Source organism: Corvus kubaryi, unplaced genomic scaffold, assembly GCF_017639235.1.
Source record: "Corvus kubaryi isolate FWS band 111438036 unplaced genomic scaffold, C.kubaryi_AGA036_p1.0 37270, whole genome shotgun sequence".
In the NCBI taxonomy this organism is placed as follows: domain Eukaryota; kingdom Metazoa; phylum Chordata; class Aves; order Passeriformes; family Corvidae; genus Corvus; species Corvus kubaryi.
In genome coordinates this window covers 2139646-2156578 of record NW_024581083.1, presented here as the reverse complement: position 1 = coordinate 2156578, position 16933 = coordinate 2139646, and the positions used below count along the sequence as shown (strand labels likewise).

The 16933-nt window shown below is 38.3% G+C and overlaps 1 protein-coding gene across 15 annotated transcripts in view; it reads left to right on the top strand.

Moving 5' to 3' along the window:
* The window catches only part of TENM2 (teneurin transmembrane protein 2), a 655728-nt gene that overhangs the window by 420656 nt on the left and 218139 nt on the right, over window positions 1-16933 (top strand). For all 15 annotated transcript variants that reach the window (XM_042025410.1, XM_042025408.1, XM_042025406.1 and 12 more), the window contains one exon: window positions 13443-13652. In XM_042025410.1, the coding sequence (XP_041881344.1) occupies window positions 13443-13652 (210 nt within the window). The remainder of the gene's footprint in view (window positions 1-13442; window positions 13653-16933) is intronic.

The window sequence follows — 16933 nt, the reverse complement described above, 5'->3', positions numbered from 1 at the left end:
GTGGCATCCTGGCTATTGTTACTGAAGTAGGTCTTAAATCATATTGGCATAAATCAGGCTGACTGGTTTTGCTATGCAGGACATACTTTTTAATCCCTCCAGCTTGCTGGTTTGTTGGTTTTGTTTTTGTTTGTTTTAGTGACATCAATGGCAAGTAAAACACATAACTTCTTTCTCATGAGCAATGAGAATATTTTTCTGAAAATAACTCAAAGATCAAGTCTTGGTAGTGTTAGGACCCCACGTATCCCAGTATGCATACACATATACTCATATACTTGTGTGTGTATGTCTATATTTGTATGTGTTTATATAACATCCATATACGTGGTATACTCATAGCTCTTATATATGAAGTGAATTTTTGGGGTTTTTTTCACTTACTACTTGCAGCAGAGTAAAGGAAGATCCTTAGATAGGGGCCAGCCTGAGAAGGGTAGACCCTTGGGGAGGATAAACAGCAGAGGTTTTTCCTTCTTAAGAGACTAATTGTAGGTTACGGGTGAGTTCGGTCGGGACGGAGACGGTGACGGAGAGATCTCTATAGGCAGGTCTTGGGACACATGGGGTTTATTGTAAAGGCGTGGGTATAGGGGCACTGCTCAGAGCTGCCAGACTCAGCTCTGAGCAGGCCCAAGAGAGTAAGCAGGTGAGAGAGAGAGAGAGGGTGTAAGAGCAAGAGTGGAAGTGGAAGAGAGGAAAGGAGTGAATAGAAGAGAGCGTGGAAGTGAGAATGTCTGAAGTCCTGGTTACAATACAATAAATCATCTTCTGTACTGAATATTCTAATTGTCACTAACCAATCTAATACAAGATACCAATCCTATAGCATTTACATACAGCCTATAAGAGTTCTTATATTACCATAGAGTGTTACATCTTAACTTCTAAAAACTACTCTTTGGACCCCTTCTGCTGAGCTAGTAGGGTCTGCTCTGACCCTTGGACCTGCTTGCAAGCAGAGGGTATTGTTCCATCAAGAGGGGATTATCTTCAGTTGGCCATACCATTGTTTTCTAGTTGTTCAGTAACTAAGACCTGGTATTTCAAAAATGGCTTTCATTTCGATGTTGCCTGTAGTTTTCATATTCCCAAAATCTTTTGTCAGGCAATCATATTTCCAAGGCTTTCCTGTTTCATCTTCCCCAACAACTAATACTCTAAACTATTTAACATTTATTTTATCATAATTAATCTGGAGATCTGGAGCATTCTTTACCCAAAAGATAGTGAAATGCATCCCATTTGAGTTGTAGCATTTGTTATGCTGGTAGAATGTAAGGATTTTTTAAATACACTGCTCAGGATGGGACTGGTGACTGTATATGCCTTGTAACACACTTGGATTAAAACATACTTGTTTTATTTTTCACTCAGCCTCTGACTCTGTCACAGGCATTTTATCTATTTTCTTCTGTGTGCTATAGATCAAGAAGATATTAGGTCTCATACGAAAGTACAAGCAAATGACCAAGGATCTTCTTGGCATTAAATTTTACAAGGTGTTAATTACAGGCAATTTTGAGAGTTTTTGCAAATTCCTAAGTTGTTGACCAGAGAAGAAACTGAGAATTTTTTCTCTCTCAATGGCCATTCATTTTTTAGCATAAAGAGAGTGATGTATTTACTCTCATATGTGTATATATATATATGTAATATCTATAAAATAATATGTAGTCTATGTATGCTAGCACATGTATGTGTGATTGAGCTGGTGGGGTTCTGAATGTCTCGTCCTTTTGTATCTTTTAGAATTAAAGGGAGGAGTGGATGGTCTTACTAATAACAGTAACATAGTCACTGTCTTTCACTTCAGTATTAAAGGAATATGCCCTGTGTTACCCATAAGAGATTACTCCTTTGGGGATCTTAGGGCTTGGTTTGACTTGCATTTTCTCTTGTTGCTCTTGTACGTTGTTGGATTTAGCATATGGGCTTAATAAATAATGGTATTAAACGTAATAAATCGATGCCAGTCTCTGTAGTCATGGCACCTAAACGTGTGGCTCAGTATTTAATGGCTGTTCTACCTCAGAACCAGTAGTTCTGTGTGCCACTGTTGTGAATTGTCATGGGGTTAATTCTGCAGTCTGTGACAAACCTAAAAGCTGAAACAGTGTCATGCACAGTAGAAAAGTTTTGTAGGTATTGTTTGTGAAACCAAGTTACTGTGCAGAAGCAAATTCCAAGTTTTAAGTGTTCAAGTGTTGCATACTGTAAGTGCATATTGTTTCAGTTGTATACCTGTAAAATTATGTAGTGCAAAGGATGTTCTTTCTGCCCTATTCTCTGCCTCACTGCTTACAGGTGGTGCCAAGGTAGTGCCAAAATTAGATGTGATGTGACCTGGGATTGTTCTGCAATTGTTTCATCTGGATGTGAGAGGGAAGCTGTCAGCGTGTTTAACATTGGGACCAAGTTCTAAGTTGGGAGAATTTTTTTTTTCATATATTTATTTGTAAGATGCAAAGTTGAGCTCCCTCTTACCTTAAAATACCAGCATAAATGGATATTTGAAATAATTATCCAGAGTTAAGAAATTCAGACAAGTTAGAAGTTGTTTTTATGATGTTGAGACCTGTCTTCAAGCAAGGGTGAAAAAGAAACAATCCCAGATTACTTGAGTACTTTTTAATATCCTCTGTCTCCATTGATAGCCTGAATTTTTGACAGCAAAAGCATATTCAGTTATATGCAGTTCATCTTCCTTGACTGATTTCTCCATAAGCCTTTGGCTGAGTTTAGTTATGACTTATAGCTTGAGCATGGCATTTGGGAAAAACAGAAAAAGTAGTATAAATGTAAATGTGAAGAGCTACAGCTCATTCTGTTTTTGAAATTGTTGGTGTGAAAAGAACTCAACAGTGTTTTATTTAAACAAGGTCTGCTTCAACCTTGATTGACTTGCAGTAAATTGCCTGGTACAAGAGGCAAAAGGAAGTGGATAGAAAAATGGCAATCAACACCAAATGTTTCACATACTGATTGACAAGCACCAGAGATGTGCTAGAGTAAGATAAATTGGCTAACAGAGCCCATCTTGACAGCTCCTGAGATGGGAAAATTGTTCCTGTTAATTTGCTGCTGGGACCTTGTCATTTATGGGGATATATATTTGAGTGCCTTCTAATGGTGTAAACAAACTTTGGATTCCTAAGTAGAATATTTCAGCTTCAGTTGCTTTAATTTCTCTCTGTCCATGTATTTCCGGGCTGTAGTTTTAAAATGCTTTAAGATTGAAAAGATGAGAGAAACTGTCATTATTTTAAAGATACAGTTTGTGCTGAAATACAGAATGGTACATTCAAACTATTCTGTAGCCTGTTTGATTTTCAGTGGGGTTTTTGCTTTACCAAAAAGCATGGAACAGAGCCCATTTGTTGCAGGGGAAGAACAAGTATCTTTATTCCTTCATTCTGGCAACTTAAACTGTAACTATAATGAAAAAATGTCTTACCTTTTTAACACACCTGGTTTTGTGCTTCCAAATGCCTTTTAATCAGGTTACAGGGTTTTTTTAGTACTGCAGAATCAAGATCCCTTTTTCATATAGTGGCCTTTCATGTCTGCAATTTCTTTTCATTAAAAGGAAATGTTATCTTTTTAATTTCCTGTATTGGTCTCACGGAGTGCCATTAATTATGGCGATACACAGCAGTGGTAAAATAATTAATGGTCTGATCACTGTTGTTGCAATCTGCCACTCAGGTTTTATTTTGGCTAAATCTTTTCACATAAAGTGAAATTTGACATAAACCTTCTCACTTAAAAATAAATATTTTTCAGTTTTCATGTAAGCAAAGTGAGCCGATTCCAATGTTCAGCTAAGGTGTGGCCTACAAACAGTAGTTTATATTCTGTTTCTTTATTTGAGTCTACTTCCCAGACTCTGAACTGGAAATCACCTTTACAAAGATGGAAATATTTCAAACCTTGTTCAATACTAGGTGAGAACAAAATTTTATCTACTTATTTCTAAGTGGTTTGGTAGGTTGTCCACAATCCTATGCTAGGGTATTTTGTATATTCCTTATCATCTTCAGGGAATAGTTAGCTCTACCAGAAGACATCAGAGAGATTTTAAAGGGTTAATTAGGCCTAGCTCATCATTAGTGATGGTATTTCACTTCCCTTTAGATTTTAAACTGCAGTTTGGGTCCAGGCTGTATTCCTAGACCGGAGCAGAGGGGATCATCCTGCATTGAATGAACACAGCAGTCTGGTATTCCAGTCAGGAAAGGACTGTGGCTGGGGGAGCTTCTCCCTGTTCAGAAGTTTTTCAGGACTTCAGAAAGCTGCAGAAACCCTGGCTGTGCTGAAAGCAAAAACAGAGTTTGCATTGACTTACATGGAGGTTTCACTGTGGTTTGCTGTTAAATGCTGGGATGATTGTTCAGTCTGGAAGGAGGATGTGTTACAGGCATGGTAACTTCTTGTAAGGGCACACAAAAGTTCATTGTAAAATATCATTAACAGTCTTAAACTTTTGTAGCACCTGTAAAATGTTTAAGGAAAAGGATGTTTACCTACCTGAAGTGCAGTAAGACAGAGGGGAGTTAAATGCTGACATGCTTTTGTGCTTCGGAAAATCCCACCAGTGACAGAGAGGACTGAAAAGTCAAACCTTCAGTTTGCTTGTGCACCCAAAACTCCTGCTAAGTCACTGTGGGTGGTGTAAGAAATGCAAGGCTGGATGTTGAGAGCAAAAAACAGATGAAGCAAGAAAAATGTAAATCTTAAGATTATGTTGTCTAACTTTAAGTATCTGTATCAAGAATAATGGAAGATTATTTTCCATCATCCTAATGCTTCTCTGACTACACCTCGCTATCTGCCAGCATGAAGATACAAACACCTCTAGAGTGTGTCACAGCAGTGGGATAGCTCTAATTCAGCAGTGTGTTCACCACACATTTAGAAAGCAAATAGAAACACCGTATTTTAATGTAGGTGGAACTAAGAAAAGTAGACTTTAATAGCCTGAAGCAGAATTAGCCAGAATATAGCACTGGCACATGATACAGCAGATTTTAAGCATATTATTTAAATTATTTGGCCATTTACATAATGTAGGTCATATGAAGCCTTGTTTTCATTTCTCATTTGTCCACCAGAAAATAGAGCTGCTTTTTTGGTAGGCTTCAAAGAGTTAACACAAATCGCCCAATCATTATCCAACTCCCACCAGTTAGTACTAACTATGTACAACTCTCACAGAGTTGGTTAAATAATTACAGGTTGGAGTTTCCTCATGTTTGTTCAAGATAGTGGTATTTTTCCCACCTATTAGTGACTCCAGGCACTAGAATCGGCTAAGTGTTGCAGTGTTCCTGGATATAAATTTTTCTAATAGACATAAAGCCAACATTCAGGGGGATATGCAGTGGAGATGGTGTGAGTGGTTGTTTAACAGTACTTAGAATTTCACTAAAATAAGGTGAAGATAAACAGAAGGTGTTTGGATGGTAGAAACAAGTTTGTAACCCAGCTTAATCTGAACTCCAGGTGTCCCCAGAATAAAGATCAAATCAAGTACTTCTAGATTGATCTGAGAGGGTAGATTTCACAGGGTGCCTGCTAATTACCTACCCAGGGCCTAATTACAACCCCTTTGTTAGTGGGATTCCCTGACACGAATGTTTAGCTGGTAAGATTGATAAACAGGGACTTTTCTTTCTTCCCAGTTTTTAAAAGCTGCACATATTATTAAGTTACCATAAAATTCATTCATTCACTTATGGTTGTGGATCTTCCAATAAGTTTATTCTAAATACATTCCTAATCTTAGAACGTTATTTCTGTCCCACAAGGAACTGGCAGTTGATAAGTTGTTACAATTTAACGCTGGTTATAGTTAGTTCAGTAGAATCTTTTTTTAGGAAAGTTAAAGTAATTGTGGTTGGTGTGAGTTTTTCTCCCATGGATTTGTCTGTTTTTCCTGGCTGAATCAGAGGTAGGGTAATATTAGAGGAGACATTTTGACTTTATGAGTGATGGGAAAAAATCATTGAAACAAATTACTGTTTTCCAGCTATGAAAGTATCAAACATATGCCAAGTAATCAGCTTGCTAGTGTAATAGGTTCATGAAGGAAAAGGGTTTTCTAATCTTACTCACTGATGTTTTTCCCGAGACAGCAACAGCTTTTATAAAATGAGGCTTGTAACTTCTCATTACAGAATCTAATCTGCCCAGAAGACATTGAACAGCTGCAGAACCCTAACATCTTCTAGCTGTAAATTGCTTTTATTATTTATCTTTGTTTAACTAAAAAAGAAAGGGGCATCAGATGATTTAACTAGACAAGAATTAAGTGACATTAGCTTTTGACAGCAGCAAATTATTCCTTTACATACTGAATTGGTTTAGATAATTCTGAAGTCATGACTGTCTCCTTATTTTTAATACCCAAATTTCATAAAACTGCTACATTTTGTAGATGGATTGCTTAGAAAAATTAATTTAACTTTAACACTGGAAGTCAGAAGTGATTGATTTCCAAGTCAGTCTCACTCTCCTGCAGAGTTTTTGCAATGATAGTATCTTGCATTGGTACAGTGATTTCCATATTCAAAGATTACACATGCGCAGTACTGCAGAAAATATTAATCACATACAGAGGTCAAATGGTTTAAGGAAGATAACGAAGCTTAAACGAGCTTGTAGAATGGATCTGTAATAAAAAAACAGAGATCAGGACTTGCTGGTGGTTCTTCATCTTTCCCTTTTCTATTATCTACAGTTCTCAGACTGTATTCCTGGTTGTTGGGTAAATGGTTTTACTTCAGAGGAGAGGGAACATATTAATATATTTTAATGGTTTGTTGTTCTGTTTTGGTTTTTGTAAAATAAATAATTTTAAAATTTTTTGTAACAAGTTTTGAGAAAACTAAGCAAGCTGTAGGGAGTTATTATTTTTTTTTAATGGGAAAAACAGACCTGTGGTACTGAATTGCCTTTGCTGACTCACTGTTGTATAAATCATAGGTGATGACTTACTGTGTCTAAATCTCTCTTTTGCCATTCTCTTTTAATTGCTTCAGAGGCATTCTCTGTCTTGCTCTGGTATGATATGGCGGTATCAGCTGCTTCCTTAGTGGCCCTTACTATCCGTTTTGACGCAGAAAAATACCTGAACACATCAGCAAACAGGTCTGGGCTTTTAAAAAGACCTTGTTTTCTCCTTTGACTTTTGTGAAATAGACTGTGTGAAAACCTTTTTCTTAGCTTGGCTGGTTTTGTGCCTGTTTGCTTTTGGAGATACGAGCTTCAGGAGGACTGGAAGTACCTTTCTTCAGTGATAACTCTCTGTCATCCAAATCCTGATTTATATCTTTATCTTTTGCTCTTTTGAATCCTGTTTGCCTTAGAGAAAAAATGCAGCAGTGTAGGCAAGAGAAAACAACTTGGTGCTGAAGAAAACGATCACAGACTGTTAGATTCCTTTCCCTCTTTTTCTTGCATACTTCATTTGGGGCTTTTGTCTTGCCCCCTTGAAGTGTGGTCTGCAGAGTCACGAGTTAACCAAGTGCTCTGCACAGCTGGCTGAGCATTGCTGCTTGCTCCTGGGTAACTCCTGGGTGCTGTGTCCCTCTCTCCTGGGAGCTGGCAGCACAGGATGCTTGGCTCTAGGGGGAATAACTTTCTCCCCTGAGCAGAGCTGGGACTCCGCTGGCCCCCAGTGCGTGGAAGCACGAATGCCAGTTGAGCTACAAAAATCATACATCGTGCTGTTCCCCACCCATGTCAGTTAACTGCAGTAATTTCACCAAATATGAAATATTTATGTTCCTCATGCCAGTTAGGACAATATATATTTAATTTATTAGATATAACACTGCTTAAGAGTGCCCAGGCCAGTGGTGAGCAGTGCTATGCATACATATTAGAAGGAGATTTTTTTTTCTTTTGCAGAAGGCAGTTTTTCTGGGGAGCGAAGGGAGAGTCTGCTGAATGTGCTGTAGCTCAGGAAAGCTTCACCTTCATCAACTGTCTGCTCAATTTATAGTGCTTTGCACTGCAAAAACGTGCATCTTACGTTATCTAGCTGTTTCCTGACATATTTAGCAACTTTTCTCGCTCTTTAAAGTGAACTTAGCAATGCTGACAGTGCAGGTGCTTCAGTTTAGGCTGACTTGAAAACCTAGTGCGAATGTGTTAAGTGGAGGAGGGCTGTGAGCTGTTACAGGGTCCTGCCTGTGGTCCTTGTACTGGTTCTGTCCAGCTTTCCTGACTGAAGGGAGCAAAGGAGGCCAATATCTGGTCCTTCTCTTTTATCACCTCCAGTTAATATCCACCCAATTCCGTTGCTAGATAGCCTTCTGGGTATAATTTTGGTATATATGAGCAATGCAGCAACTGCGGTTAATGATCCTGTCCATCATGTAAGTCACTAACATAATTTTATGGGATTACTTTGCACAGGGTGCAAAGTATGCTTTGTATTGGTGTAACATGAATATCAGCAGCTTCAATCAGTAAATGTCAAAATCTTAATTGCCAATTAAGTATTTTACACAGTGTTTCTGATGCCATCAGTTATGGAGAAACAACTCTTCTGCTTTCACTCTTTACTTCCTTAGCTTCCTGCAGTAATACTTGAATGCTGCTACATCTTCCGAAGAGCTGGTTTTTAAAAACACAGTTCTCTTAAAGTTTCCCTTCTTTCTGCAATCTGACCTGCCAAGGACTGCACAGGGAGACATTGGCTTGTGTGGATCTTTTCTGTCTGAGTCCTGGTCCTTACGACCAGAGCTGTAGAACGAAGGGGCTTTACTGATAGCAATATATGTGACTAACTGTAACTATCACAGGTCATTTATGTTTATTGCCTGCTTGACTAGCAGATAGCCTTAGAGAAGAGCAGAACAGTTATATAATAACCCCTTGGTTGTGAAGACTATCAGCTGTTTAAAATCTTGAAAGCTGATATTGCTTATAAAAGCCTCTACATATAGGAAGATTTTCTGTCATAAATATAAGTTATCAATGAAGATATGCTGCTTAGGAATATGAAATTCATGCTGAAAATGTGTGAGGTTGAACAATCTACACAGATATTGCTACACATGTCTAACCTTAGAAGAGAGATTTTCCTGATGGGAAAAGCTTGAGAATTCCATTCCAGATACAATGAGCTTTGAGATCAGTATTTACCACCTCTGGGAATGAGCTACCTTCTAATGACAGGACTTACTGAAATGAGTAACATAAGAGTGTGAGATGGCAACACACAGGTTATGATCTTCCCTCCTGAACAAATTAATGGCAAAATAGCTATTTAAGGAGCCTGGATTAATCTTTAGACCTGTTAAAATAATGTATGTTTTTGGATATTATGCATGTCTGTCTAGAGGTGTGTGGGTAATATACTTCAGTATACAAAAAAGTACATAAATAGATGGATGCACATTTGGAATGCATATCTACATGCTTACTGCTCAAAATTGTTAAATTCCAGGGGGGGTTTATTGGTTCCCTCTTTCCTGTCATGCACCTGGGTGCAGTATAGAGATCAGGGTTTTACATACACGTGGGCGTTATTTATCCACAAAACTCTATAGGTCCTTTAAAGGAGAAAGAATAACAGAGGGAGTATGGAAAGCGTATCTCAAATATCCTTCAGTAACTGATGAGCAGCTTGCACATCTTCTTTGATTGTGTCTCTTGTTTATGTATATTCATGCTGGGAGTGATTGCAGGCAGTCTTTTATCTTTTGTATTTTTTTTTTCCTTCTGGTGATGGTGTGGTCTTTCAGGCTAAATAGCAACTGAAGTATCTCTTTTCCCAATGTGTTACTGTGATTGAGATGAACAGAACTCCCCTTCCTGTCCGGGCTTGAGACATTACCAGCTGTGAGCATGGCCTGATTTCTAAATGTAGGTTCTACAGCAGATTTTACGCCTTAAGGACTTAAAGTGTAGCTGTAATTGAGGAATGGTTTCATAAAAGCTCCTGAGCTGGTGAAGAAACATGAGACTCTGATTTGAAAGGAAAAAGGAATATAAGGGATAAGAGGGTAAAGAAGGCCCTTGCAGACTGAGGTGCTGTGTGGTGTGAAAGCCCAAAGCAAGCCCAAATCTGAATTAAGAGTTAACAAGTTTCTTCCTTCACTCTAAAAAGGAAGATAAGATAAATGGCAGGAGAAAGGGGTGGGAGGAGAGGAAATTTGTTTTTTTCTTCTTGGCTGCTTGCTCTTTTTGAAGAATGCCTTACAACTGCTCTATTCAGTATCTGTACAAGTCTTTGTCATGCATGAGTATATGCAGTATGAGCATGCATATGAACAGATACTGCAAAAAGAACTGATACAATCCCCCATTGAAAATATAACGTATCAGCTTTAAGTCTGGTTCCCTTTCTAGCATTTGTATCTGGTTTATGTTTCTTTGACTATGTCACACAATTACATTATTGCTGTCACTATAAGTATCCATTACATAGGGTTCTGTCAATGCACAACTAGATAAAAAACTTACAGAAGCTTTAATATATTACTATATGAAGACCAGACACAAATTGTAGGAACTTCTATTATGATTTAACTTTTGAAAACAGCAGTGTAATAGAATACTGATGTTATCATAAGCCACAGTAGTTTTATAGACTGTAGGGTATTGCAAATCCCATTGTGATGCAATGGAAATTTAGAATCTTTTAAAGAGCTGGGAAGTTTAAAAATATGACTGTTGAGATATCCGTAGGCACATGAATGGGTCTGACAAGGAGCTCGGGTTTGTAGAACCTGCAAAGCTTAGTTTGTTCTTTTAAATGTTACATTTAACGTATTTGACCAAGATATTTATATAAGTATGAATCAAAGCCCTTACTTCTCACTTAAGAGTGTATAGTAAAAAATAAATTACATTTGTGATGCTCTTTATAGCCTAACTGCATTCCCACACTTCTCTTTGGTACTTTCACAAGCCGTTCTCTTAACTGTGGTGCTGCAGATAGTTACCCCTTAGATTAATTTCTTAAGGCAAAATAGCTTATTGGTGTCTTTCTGTTCCTGTTAAGTAATTTTTCAATTCATTTCCCACCATATTTTACAAAAGACTGGGTGTCTTAAGAGATGCTGTGTGTTTCAGGGGCTGGGAGTGGAGAAAGAGAACATGCTTTTTAGAGAACCTCAAAGAGGGAAAGGCTGTAGTGGAAAGTTTAAGGTTTAGTAGATGTAAAAAAATCAACTTGATAGAAAGATCAAGAATGTCCCAACCACAAGAAAAATTTTAATTAAATTTGGCTGTTTATTAGGCAATCTAACCAGAGGATGGATTTGCAGTAGGTTCTGTGACTCACAGACATCTCTGTTTTCCCATTAGTATGTGACTGTGGACAGATCTTCCTCAGGAGCCAACTTCCCACCAAAATGATGCAACATTTAACAGCTTCATACCTTCTGTTTCCTCTAAACTACAAACAGAGTTGCAGTAATTAGACATTTTGCCTTTTCTTTAGGGATTTGGGCTGTATTATTTCATGATGGTAACAATGTCATTAGCATTCCTGACAAAGGAATTCTTAAGGTTTGGGGGTTTTATCATTTTTCAATGTATTCTACAAAAATATTCCTAAATTGCTCTAAAATACCATATGCAGTTTCCACAAAAGGAAAAAATCTTTTCCTTCATCTCATACCCTCACACATCTAACAGTTTTATGTTATAGTAATATATTTCCATATGATACATGCAGTAAATGCAGATTTAGAATTTATAAAGCTGCTGCTTTCAACTTCACAGTGTTGAAGCAGAGCCAGCATATGTGAAAATTAAATGCACACAGTGGGCATGAGTGTCACGTTCCTGTCAGAGGTGTGTCAAACCTCAGCCTCTCTGCTTCTTTGCAACACATTGCAAAGAGATAATTAGAAGCTGGTCTTGCTCAAACTTCCCTTGAATGTTTAGGATATTCATGGTAGTATTTCATTAGAATAGCATAAGCATGAATAATAACAGTAATTATTCCTATCATCAATATTAAAATTATTTCCTCTCAAATGCAAGTCCACAATGAAAGTATTCAATGCATATTTAATTTTCTGTAGCATAAAAGATTGTAGATGGGAGTTACTATGGAGTAGCTTAAATTGATTTTTGTCTTACAATAACTTGGTCATTCAAGTCTTATCAATTTATCCAGTGCTAAAAATACAGTAAAAAATAATGATGGAAGTCACTTGCCTATGTTCTGGTATTTATTTTATTTCAAAAGTTTTTGAAGGGAAGGAAGTACTTCATGCTATTTGCTGGTACCAGGCAGTGCAAAGTTGGTGGTTTTCAGTATCTACATGTGCCCTTGGTTGATTGCTGCATCACAAATATAATTTATATGTGGGAGCTGGAACTTTTCATTTTCTTGCCTTTTTTTCCGCTCTCATTTGGAGTTTCTTGTGTGATTACATAAGTTTACCTAATGGTACAAACCCAAGGATAATTCATATAAAGTGTGAGGTCCTTGATTCAAAAATGAAGATGTAACTAGTGAGCAAATCAGTGTCTATTTTCTCTGTTACTCTTTCTTTAAGAATGATGGCAATAAGGATACACCATTTGATGTAGTTTTGCTGTGTTTTAACATTTGTAGCAGATCTCTGCCTTACAGACTTTGGCAGTATCACAAAGGTCATATTTTCTTACATTTAAATTATTCATGAAGGATTTCTTCAATGCACTAGATAAACTTGAAATGCAAAACAAAAAAAAAAAACAAAAAAAAAAAACAACAAAAACCTGTCTTCGTCTCTGTGCGTTTGATGGAATGGGTTGGTGTAAGGTTCTGGGACTTGACAAAAGAATAGGATACATGAGTATGAATGTTGTTGTTGACTTGATGCCATTGCTTTAGGTGACCAAGACCATGTTGTTGCTGTGGGCTGAGGTATTGTACCCGTTAGGGTTTGGGCTTCAGGGTTGGAACTAACCTGGCTGGGCAGGAAATTCTGCTCCTGCAGCTCTGGTGCAGAAGGCAATGGGTGAGGAAGGACAGCAGTGCTGAGAGAGCCAGCCCAGATTCCAGCTTTAACCCATCTCTAAAGTGGAATAATTGCCTTTCAGTCCTGCTGTCCCCTGTGCCTCCTGTCACATCTCTCAGTGGGCTCTGGGAAGATCCGCAGCATCACAGGAAGAACCTTAGCTTGGAGAAAGCCCTGATATGGTTGTTTAATGCCTCAGAGATTCCTGTGCTGGAGAAATTTTCCTGGTTAAAAAAAATTAAAATATCAATCAGGCCATTACTACTATTTTAAGAGATTTACAGATGTGATGTAATTTCAGGAAATGTGATACAAAGGGACAGGTTGGTACCAGGGCAGAGATTGAGGGGCTGTGCACAGCAGTAATCGAGTGTAACCATGGGCAGTTACAGTGCAATTACTTGGCTGGTGGGGTTTTTCATTACATTCATTGCTGATCTTTGATCCCTGTGTCCTCTTTCCCAGGTCGTCCCATTCCACCTACATCCTCGTCTAGCCTTCTCCCATCTGCTCAGCTGCCCAGTTCTCATAATCCTCCACCAGTTAGCTGCCAGATGCCATTGCTAGACAGCAATACGTCCCATCAAATCATGGACACCAATCCTGATGAGGAGTTCTCTCCCAATTCATATCTGCTGAGAGCGTGTTCAGGGCCACAGCAGGCTTCCAGCAGTGGTAAGAAAATTACAAACGTATGGAGTTTGTTTGTGACATGTTTGTGCCAATTTTATGCATTCTTTTTTAATGTGCAAATGTGTTCTTGCATCAGCACAAAACTGAGAGCATCTATGGAAATGGGGCAAAGAAAGTCTCACTGGTTCATTTAATGGAAAATTCCTGGAAACACAATCCATCATATATGGTGTTCCTTCATTTTACTATAGAGAGGTTTTTTAGTCTGAAGTATGGTAGAAGCAGCATAAAAAATACTATTGAATTCTTGTCATCAGTGGGATTTATTTTTCAAAGTAGGTTTCCTGCTCCTCGTTGCATCTGGTAGGAGAGAAATGTACACACAATGGTTCTTCATTCTGCATGAGCTAATCTAGTATATCATTTGGTGATGAGGTTTTGTATCTAAAAATGCACGTTGCTTCTGCCAGTCTGTGTCTGTTCTTGTTTCCAAATCTGTCTGCTTCTATACTTGTAATGTCGCATTTAACTAAGATCTGCTATTTTTCAGCAAGTTAATCCTTGTCTTTCAGGCCACTATTTTAAAACACTTGCAGCTCTATCAGTCATGGAATCTGTAGTGCCTAGGGCTTGCTTTCTTCTTTTTTTCTCTTCTCTTTTTTTTTTATTTTAATTTTTATTAGTAGGTGATGACTTTTCATTTTGACAGCCAAAAACTGAAGAATGAAGATGCAATCCCTTTTTAGAAATACAGGGAAATCAAAAGAAGCTGTTCTAGCTCCCTTTTTTTATTCTTTATCATAGATATATGTTGGGTGTTATTTAACTAAACATGATAGGTTTAGAGCTTCTGTGCAGTTTTTGGTCGGCCTGAGGGGTCTCTTTGCTGTAACAAGGCAGCTCTGAGCAACACTGGAGGTTCTGTGTGGTGTGGGACTGCTGGGGTGCACACAGCACACCTGAACACCCCCCCTTTAACAGGGGCTGGGGGTGTGTGCTGGGAGGGTGAGACAGGGAGCAGAAGCTGAAACAGAACATTCTGGTATAAATTCTTCCCTAAGCATTGGGTTAGAACAGGCAGCCCTGGGAGCCTGTCCAGTCTCTGTCCTTGGAGCTTTCCAAGAACACTTAGGCTGAAATCCTGAGCTACTTGTTCTGACCTCAGAGGTGCCTTTGCTTGGCAGGACACTGGACTAGGCACCTCCTGGGGTTCCTTCCATCCTGAATTATCCTTTGACCCTGTTCAGGTATGCTAAAATATAATTGCACAAAGAAATAATAATTCAGAGATTGAGTGTGCTTCCTTGCTCCTCGAGTTTATTATTATGGAAAAAATGATGCCACTTTTGAGGGGGTTTTAAGAGATTCAGAGAGTGATCTGGGAGCTGCAGACCTCACAATCTGTAATGGGCAACTCTGTAGAAACCATGGAAATGGGGAGAGGGTCAGGAAGTGAGTGGGTGTGATTTATCTTTGAGTCAGTGTAGCTTCAAGGGTCCTTTGCAGGGCTCAGCCATTTCTGAATAAGGGTGATCCAGCTGATTGAAGGGTCTTTGTGTTGTCAAAAGGGTTTCAGCAAAATCTGTCACTAAATGCTTTCAAGGAAGCATTTCACCTAACAAAGAGTAAGAGGGAAGGTTCCTGCATGGTGAGCAGTTAGTTATTTGAAAGACAGTGAGCACAAGTTGGAGCTCCCCAATGAATTTTCACAGGACATTAAAATACTCAGAGAAGATGGTGGCATAGGAAAGAGGTGATGGCAGGGTGCTAAGAATGAGATCAGCTTGTGGAGAACCACAAAAGCACCTGTGAGTCCAAGTAACAGAGAAATAAAATGACAAGGGGGCCTTAGGGCAGAGAAATGCAAAGGGATATTCATGGAAAAAGCAGCTCTGCTTCCTGGGTTGGTGGTGGATCATTACCTATGTGCAGGAGGAGCTGGGGAATGCTTGCCTCATCTCAGGAACAGGGAATGTTCACGGCTCAAGAACAGAATAAAGAACAAGAGAGAACATTGTCTAAAGGGTGTGGTGGATCAAGCAGTTGATGAGATTTTAAAAGGGAATGGGAAAAGTAAATGGGAGAGGGATGAAATAAGTAGAAGAAAATTAAGGTCAGGGAATGTGAACTAAAAAAAGAGACTTGGAGGATGCTTGAGTACTTGGTAATTACAGCCACTGCTGGGACTGAGGGAACCAGCATGGCTTTTCTTAGGAAGCCAAATGAAGGAAGTAACAATAGAAGAACATCAGAAAATTTGATGGAAGAGCTCTTTATGTTTCATTTTAAATCATAATCATTGTTTCTTTCTATCCTTAAAAGCTTCATGTTTAACAATTGTTACTGAAGGCTGACCGAAGGAACTTTTTGGCATCCTCTGATAGGCTTTGCTTTGTCCATTCTCCATTTTAACACTTTTCTCCCCCCATATCCCATTTACTTCTTTATTAAACAGTCACATAATATATAATGATTTTAAATTTTCAGGGTATAAGGTGCAGGTGTCCTTTTTTAGTATTTTTTTACCACAGACACGTGCATAATTGCTTGATCACCACGGAGGGTTCTGTAGCATGAGTTCTTCTGGACTTAATGCATCCTCTGGAAAATAATGACCCTTTCCTAATGGTGTCATTTCTTTTGTTTAGTTCTCACAATGTTTCTTTAGAGAGTTTATAAGAAAATACCACAGATAATGACTTATACATGAAATTGGAGAAGGTTACTACTTTTTATGGCTTAGCCCTATCCCTGAAAGATTTGCAGAGTAGCTTTTACCATCTACATGACAAGAAAAGGTTGATCAGGCTCTGGTCGTATTTTTTTATTTTTCTTTTTTAATTTTTTTTTTTTTTTTTTTTTAATATTTACCAATGTCTTCTACTAATTACACAATAGAAGTGTCCTCTTGTTTGTCTGATTGGATACTTCTCTTGCTCCAAGCTCTGTAATTACAGGATGGCTCCTCAACAGCTTTATCCTTTTTGGATATGAGATGACACTCATCCACGTGTGTTGCCCTGTGCCCTTCACAAGAGCCATTCTTAATATATATGAAAGAAATCATTTGCTTAAAAAAATTACCTAATCAAATATTCTATCAAATGAGCAATCTATTGTTGATATTATGAAGGCCTTTAATCCACAATAAATCTTTGTTAGAACTCATCAGAACTCCCAGTTTGAGAGAAATGTGATTATAGCACTCTTAAAATGACATTACATCATTGGGGTGATTGGTTTATCATTTGGAGAAGCGACATCAATCATAACTAGCATAACCACACAGTAAATGAATTCAACCTTTCTACTGCAGAACAATG